General features: G+C 39.6%; 1 protein-coding gene across 1 annotated transcript; it reads right to left on the minus strand.

The window, feature by feature from the left end:
• Window positions 1-3,891: 3,891 nt before the first annotated feature.
• On the minus strand, window positions 3,892-6,602 carry igfbp6b (insulin-like growth factor binding protein 6b). Its single transcript, XM_084428864.1, has 4 exons — window positions 6,084-6,602; window positions 5,231-5,265; window positions 4,733-4,852; window positions 3,892-4,211 (listed from the first exon to the last, which is right to left on the minus strand). The coding sequence occupies exons 1-4, from the start codon at window positions 6,451-6,453 to the stop codon at window positions 4,098-4,100; spliced, it is 639 nt and encodes a 212-aa protein (XP_084284990.1). The 5' UTR covers window positions 6,454-6,602; the 3' UTR covers window positions 3,892-4,097.
• Between the last annotated feature and the right edge of the window lie 1,790 nt (window positions 6,603-8,392).

Consider the following 8,392-nt stretch of genomic DNA (forward strand, 5'->3'; position numbering starts at 1 on the left):
TAGGCTACGTCATGTGGTTTTACAGGTGAGATGAGACAGTGAAAAAATATAAGTATTTATCTAACCATAACTATTAAACTCGTTCTTGCTAGTGACATGAATGACAAACCGTTAATTTTGAAGTGGATCTTTTTAATGATTCAGTTGAACCGATTCACAATATCGGTTCGTTCAGGAATTGGACTAGATCGGACCTTATTTATATTATATTAAAGTGACTCATGTGTCTTTCTTGATTTTTGGTTTCTAATGTCATTCTAAGGAGACGTTTGTTTATGAACTTTTTAAAAGATGGCTTCCCTTACAAAACATAAAATTACGGGAATATACTGGAAAATAAAATGCTATACATTACATAATACATTTCCATATGAAACTAGTGCTTATACTTTTCAATATACTGCAATATATGCATGAACCATATATGGCTATATATATATATATATATATATATATATATATTAAAAACTGTACTAGAATTTTAAATTAATTAATTTATCTTTCATGACTTAACGCATAAAGCTAAACACATATTCACACTTTTATCTCACTTTATTGTTTGCATATAGGTAGGCCTACACATTTCATAATGTCATATTTTTCAATATATCAAAAGTGTCAATTACTTATATATTATTAAATATATTGTAATATATTAATACAATATATTATGAATATTCAATATAGCCTATTAAAAATTAAATTGGCTATTGGTTGTTAATCATAGGCCTATCAGGAAATGTATTTTTGCGTATAGCTAAGGAGCAGCTTTAGTCCATTTTCTCACATTAATATGATACTTTCCAAGACAAAAACATTGTATGATAAAATAAATAATAGGCTACTGTTGCAATTAATGTTTTAGAGAATGTAATATACGCAAATATGTCAGGTGCTTCGTAATGACATCAAGAATCAACGATTTGTTCGAAAGAACCGATTCGCGGAATTGAGTAGGACTTCCAGTCATTGGAATGAAAACTCAAATCAGAGGGCGATTTTTCATGATTGAAGGAGGAATTTGAGGCGTTTGGAGATCAGAATAGAGACTTAGGGGTGGATTTTTGACTCTGGCCAGTAAGCAACTACCGAAAACCTGCATAACAACGCCTGAAATGTCACTCAGAGGACTGTTTGAATTACTCCTATAGTAATTGCAATGCCCTGACAACCACCCATGTCATCTTTGATGCATCTTTTGCACAGGTAGGCCTAAGCACTATTCACATTTTCCTAAAAGCTGTCGAAATCAGTAAATTAGTATATTTATTTTTTGTCAGTCAAATACACTATCTTACACCCGGCGCAATGCAGCGCAAAGCGCGAAGTGTTTTTCGCTAGTTTCAGTCCGACGCAGTTATCATTTTCACGTCCTTGCCCTCGTTGTTTAAATAGCAAATGCATTTGCGCCCATGGGCGTGCTGGTATGAAAACGAGGTGTGTTCTGGCGCATTGTTGGCACGTTGCTAATTTTGAGGCAACAGAAATAGACTGCGCCATTGGCCAACTGAAACCTGGTCTAAAGTCAATGGTGGCGAGTCCACAACTCGCGTACACTCTGCTTATTAAACGCACAGCAGCACACAGACATGCCAAATATTTAAAATTAAAGTATTACAATGTAAAAGATTATTATTATTGTGTACATAAAGATATGGTGGCTTGTCCCGTAGTGGCACTTTTACCTCGCGCACGAGCAGTTCCGTTTGCGCTCTGGAGATGCGTTCGGTCTTTCCACTATCAAATTCTATCATGTAAATAGCGAATCTGCCATAGCGCGAGCGCAACTGGCATTTAAAGGGAATGGGAGATTAGAGACTGGTTGGTTTAACACACGTAAATCCCAAAACACACCCATTACTCATTACGAGAATAGGGACAACCCTTTTATACCATGCGCCTGGCGCGCCGACCATTTTTCCCGTCGTTAAACTAGCAAAAGTGGATTCGGACACGCCTTAAGTGCACTTGTGCCCTGCGCTTTAGACCACGCTCTTAGATCGTTAAAATAGGGCCCAAAGTGTATTAACAGACAGTTGGAGTAGTCTTTTGAAAATTCATTATCCTTTTGATGTGCGCAGGAATCTTACATTTTAAGAATTTAAGGAACTTTTTTTTTTTTGAGTTACTGACTTTATCGAATGTCATGAATATGTGTGGGTAAAATGTCATTTAGGCCTATATTTTTGGCCAAATCACCCTTGCCCCGAATAATACATGCATACAAAAATGTTTCTTACTCTCCAAGTGACAGTGATAGAAAGTAGGACATGATGAAAGCACAGACATATGCTATATTCTGCTATAGGCCATGTTGTTACCTTGGAAACAAGCATATGGATTGCTGTGTGAGTATACATGTGCATGAATCTGTCTTGGCACAAAAGCTCCAGCACTCAAAACATTTACTGTCTAATTTTTATGATAATTAAACTGAATAAATAACATTATATGTATCTACTTGGCTGATATAACAAGATATTAAACCCTGATACAGCATACAGTCATTCTTAGTAAGCAAAATCTGCTCTAGGCTCACAGAAATGCACAGTCACCATAGCTCAATATGCACAAGGCAATATTTGAATGATGACATTTGTATGACCATATGGCTGTATTTTTGCTGCCAACAGCAGCATCTGCTCTTTCTTGTTGCTTTTGCTAATTCATCGCTTTCTATCATCTATTTCAGTGGTGCATGTATATGGTTTGATAGTAGTTTTCACATTCAATTTCATGCGTTTGAGTTTCTAAATGAGATTCTGCAAAGAGTCAGTTTTTATATTAACATATGCATTTATTTTTCTCTGTGTCCGTTTTTTTTATTATTTTTTTTTATAGTTCTTGCACACGTTATAATTTTTGCAATGGGCTCCTTTTCAAGGGCCCACAACTACTGGCACATATATTGATACAACAAAATCATTGTGAGGTACATTGATCAGACATTATTTTGTGCACTTTTTTTCTCAATGCATTGTGGAAATGAGAAAACACCGCGTTCTGAACAAATTACCCAGAATACAATCTGAAATATTGAAAATTAAGCGATATAGTAACACTTTCCAATACTGAAGGATCAACATAAATAATGAAACAACTGACAAGAAATAATAATAATAATAATATAAAAAACACATGTACAGCAGTAAATGCTCTCGAAAGGGTATGTTTAAATTGTGTTTTTGTTTTTAATCCCTTTGTATGGTGTCACCAACATATGGCACTGATTCACTTAGCGAATAAAATAAGCTCTGTTTTGACAATGAAAAACTGCTGACAATATAAAAATACATGGCATCGTAGCTCATTAAATAAATCCACAATTTATATATATTTATATATATATATAAAATAGCATATTGAAATATATAAAAATATGCCTAACAACTTCTCAAAAAAGGTAACAGCCATCAGCATTCAAGAATATTCCACCTCATGACACAACCAACCACAATAAACTCACTTATGTACAAATAATCCACGATGTGTGTTTGCAGTCAGTGTCGTATGAATGAAAAAGGAGTACTTTCCGAATGTGCACATTATGATAGTGTTTAGATGTCGATTACATGACAATGTGTACAGGTCCTCAAGGAAAGTATTCAAGGAAATTTAGTAATACTCCAGAATAAATTAGACGAGAAGGTATATTCCGTTTTCTTAAGTATAGTTTAGTCAGTGTATCGTTGGAGAAGGGGAGAGGGGACGGTTTTAACAGTATAACAGCCCATTGAGAAGCAAACGTAGCTATCACACACACGCACGCACACACACACACACACACACACACACACAAGAAGTTCTACTGTAGGGCAAGGAATTAAAGATCTCTCTGTAAGAGCTGACCTATCTCGACTTAAGCTCATGTGGTGTAGTGGTCATTATTTCTGTGTTCTGATGCTGATGCTCATGATGGTCGAGTTTATGGCAGTGAACGTGCTCTGGGCGTTCTGAGTTAGGGCCCGTTCCCATGTGAAGTGGTTTATCCCTGGTGTGTCCTGGTCAGGCAGTGTCTTGCACCGAGCTGAAGTCATCCCCTCTCCCTGTACCCCTCCTCTTCCTCCAGGCTCAGAGCTGTGGGGCCGTCGCTCCCCTCACTCTCCGTCACATGGTAAATTGCCATCCTCCCCGGCACGTGACGGCAAGGTGTTGCCCTGCTCGTCCACGCACCAGCAGTGCCCGCGCTGCATGCCCTTAGAGGACCGACACTGCAAGACCACAGGAGATTGTTCTGTTCTGATTTGTCATTTTTCTGTGCTTTACTACCCTTTTGTCACACTGACATTCGCAATACAAACAGTGACCTTCAGATATCAAAAAGCACATGATCAAAAAAAGTAATACTAATAATGATAATTATGGTTAAGATTTATACAAAATAGTATATATGACCACTAGTGAATGAAAAAAAATGATAGTTATGGTTAAACTTTAAACAAAATTATATATGACCACTAGTGAATGAAAACTAGTTATGGTTCAACTTTATACGCCCACTAGTGGATGAAAATAAATGTAATCAAATGTTATACTAAACAAACATATAGGAAACATGACAGTCTTAATTCTTCACTGAGTCTCTCAGGATGTACAAAATTAATTTAGCTTCACAAAAGTCTCTTTATTACCCTTCAGATTTCAAAACCTCCTCAGTTCATTAAAACGGCAAAACCAGCTTCTGAACTTCCGCAAGGTCAAACAATACCAGCCTAATTTATTCAACCAATACCTGCTTTTTCCTGTAGAACCCACGTGTGTCACAGTTCGGGATGTAGATGTCGCGATCAGACTGGAAAATGGTGAGCTCAAGACCTCGCAAGACAGTGTTGAGCAGCTTACGACATGGAGCCTGGTGAGGAAATGTTGAAAACTACATATTGGAATACTGCATTTCATACCTTTGAATTTGTATTATGGATCATTCTAAGAGACAATTTGATCATTCCATTCTATTTTGGCAATTTTTTTTTCTTTTCACAACACAACCCAGAGTTTAGTGTAATAAAATCATAAAATAAGATTTGGATTTTCAGGATTACAGAATGTTTTAAAACCATTTAAGTTCCATTTAAATTATACAGCCACAATCTGACCTGTCTAATAATAAAACACAATTAACCCTATTCCAGTATTTTTGTTGTTGTTGTTGTTGTTGTTGGACTTTTTCATGCTCAGTTGAGATAGTAAGCATTAATTAGAGAAGTCAAAAACCAAAGGATAGACTCACCTTTTCTATTTCACCACCGTGTGAAGGATGTGACCCTGTGAGAAAAAAGGACGTCAGTACTGAAAAATGACTGCATTTTTGAGAGAAAGACAGTGCTTTGACTGAATTAATATATTTGGCTGTACTTTTTAGAGTATATATGTTGCTTGATTCAGGTTACTTGAACTATAAACCCCCCACATTTTTAGGGAATAGATCCTCAAATCATTCTCATGAATTGACAATATAGGCTCTCTTAAATTGTAATGACCTAAAGTAAACAGTAGATGGAGACATAAAATTAAACTGTCTGAATGTGGGTGACACTCACATATACTCAAGATCACACACACACACTACTCTCGCTCTTCATCTCCTCTGTTGCTCTTCTCAATAGTTCTGATGCCCATATGCATGACATACGTGCACAATTGCAAATACACACACACACACAGACACACATCTGTACTTGCACACTAGCCTTTCACATTCATACCCATGACCATAATTACAAGTGATCTTCATCGTGTGCATTTATGATGTGTGAAAGCCTCAAATCACAGAAATGCCTTTACACCCTTCAGGAATTTACAGCCATCACATGCAAACCAGCAGCTATTCCCGGCACTTTATGCACATGTCCTTGGTTCAGTTACAGTTTTGTCATCCTACCAAGCCTCTGATATGGACACTGCAGCACAGCGGCTTGCAGCACATCCGTGGAACCTGAAATGCATCCTCGAGCTATCTTGCTTTGGCACTTAAAGCAGATTACCGTTCACCGCATGCGGCACGGCGCGACGCCGCTGAAAAAGAGCACGCCGGGAACGCGGAGGAAGGAACCGCAAAGGCATCCGTTGGCTGAAACTCTTACCTGTGGGGCGGGGCTTCTCGGTGGGACTCATCCTGCTCTGTTTGGCGCAGAAGCCTCTGCCCTGCAGCAGAGCCTGAAGGGGGCTGTGTTCACGCGGAGGGGGCACGCAGCGAAGCCCCCTGGCGCAGCTCAGGGTGTACACCCCACAGGGCTCCCCCGACGCCAACACGGTCGCGCTGGCCGCCCCGGCCGGGTCCCTGGAGGCCCGGCCCGCGCCCGAGGAGTGCCCGTCTTTACAGGTCAGGCAGTTTTTGTGGGGGCCCAAGCGACCCGCCAGGGACCAGGACCCACAGTGGACGATCAGCAACAGGACAACGGGTGTCAAGTTGGAAAGGAAAGACATCTTGCGTCTGGGTCTCAGGTTCTCCATGCTCGGTTCTGTCGTACGTGGCTGATGCTATTTCTGGAAGTCTGTTTCTTTTTCTTCCCCTCTCTGTTTCTTTGCTCGCTTTTCAGCTTTGCTTGGTGAGGCTGCAAGCCGGGAGTCCCCTGCAGTGCCAGAGGATACAAACCGAGAACGAGTGAGAAACGGCAAGCAGCGGCTTTTAAAGATCTGAAAGGCGGTGATAGAGAGCGAGAGGGAGAGAGCACAGTTATGACACCTTCAGGGGCTGGGACTGAGAGAGAGAGAGAGAGGGATAGAGAGAGAGAGAGAGAGAGAGAGAGAGAGAGAGAGAGAATGTGTGTGTGTGTGTGTGTGGGGGGGGGGGGGTGGAAAGAAAGAGAGAGAGAGAGAGAGATTATTTTTCCTTTTAGAAATCATCAAGCACTGATCCAGCTTTCCCTCACCCATTATTGTATCTGGAAACATTCCTTTGCCCAGGATACTTACTCTGGCTATGATGGTTACTTTTTCTGCATCATCTGTGAAAATCCTAGAGCATTCTAGTAATCTTTTCCATGGTAACAATGAAGATTCCATTTTTCTGGTGATTACATGCGACTACGGTCATTTGCTCGTGGGAGAGTCGCTCCATTAACCCTGTTGCTTCTAAGAATGCTAAAAAGCTCAGCCACTTCTTAGAAGTCAAGCTTTTTAATGTAGCATCGTAGTATTAGTAACTTTTTGAATGGTTTTATGATATTTCAGATGCTGAAAAAGGTCTTTTTAAAGTCGTGATGAAACTGAATTAGCAACAGGTCTTTTCTTCCATATTGCGCCGTATTATCGTAATGAAGGGCGTGGACTTGGTTCAATGAATGGGTTGTTGGCTTGTGATGAATGTGATCTTGCTGGGGCGGGTTTTATTCAGAGTAAATGATTGGCATACGTCACCAGAGAGAACTCTACCGTTTTTTACTGGAAGATTATAACATTTTGATTAAACGTTACGTGGCCAAAAAGTAAAAAAAAATGAAACATTTTCATGGATCAAACGTTCACAATCTGCTTGTTAAGTCTGACACCGTTTCCAGGTCCAAACTCTCTATCAGGTGCCAAAAGCAAAGAACAAACAGAGCTAATATACACTCATGGTGTGCTGTAAAACTTCCTGAACAATCATGATCCTAACCTTTATCTCAATGCCGAAATGTCACATGTCCTTTGTTTCATCTGAAATGAATGGACGCGTGAGCCTGGAGACAGTAGTACACTCAGTTTTTAAAACTTGTGATAGGAATAAATAGTGAATAAACGGCTGTTGAGATTGTATTCTCAACTGAAACGAGTAGAGGCTTGGACCTGGAAACAGTATTCCTTATGTCATGACTTAGCAAGCGTATAAGATCAATAACATGCATTTAGAAAATATATAGTGACTTTAAGTGAATGTGAACTCAGAAAGGCACCTGCGTTGACCTAATTGAATGAGCACCTGCATTGCATCGAGAACGTTGCCTTATGTTGGAGCGATTCAACCAAGGGAGATTCTGCCACTTAATCGTTTATTTTGGAGATGGGACCATCTGGATAAATGGGGCAGTGTTTTCACTGGAATGTACAAAAGACGGTAAATGCCAGCAACTAATAATGCAATCCATCAGCACTCAACCAGATAAATCTGATCTCTTTGGAGGACTTCATAAAGGTTTAGTCGTCCTTTGGCCCAGATACCGTTAATCGAGAGTTTATGAGTTGTCTTTTAGTGCAAAGATGTCACAGAGTGCTTTCGTAGAAGACGATAAAAATTCCATACAGTTGCCAAGGGGCTTTATACTAACTATTTATACCATCAGGATGCACCAAAGAGACGTGTCTGATGGGGTCTCTACATGCTGTGTTTATTTGTTGTTGTCATGAAGCATGATGGAAGTCAAGATATCAAAGATGGGCTGGGATGAGTGCAGAAGGCAAACAGGATTTAGAT

This window comes from Rutilus rutilus (genome assembly GCF_951802725.1).
Source record: "Rutilus rutilus genome assembly, chromosome: 13".
Taxonomy (NCBI): domain Eukaryota; kingdom Metazoa; phylum Chordata; class Actinopteri; order Cypriniformes; family Leuciscidae; genus Rutilus; species Rutilus rutilus.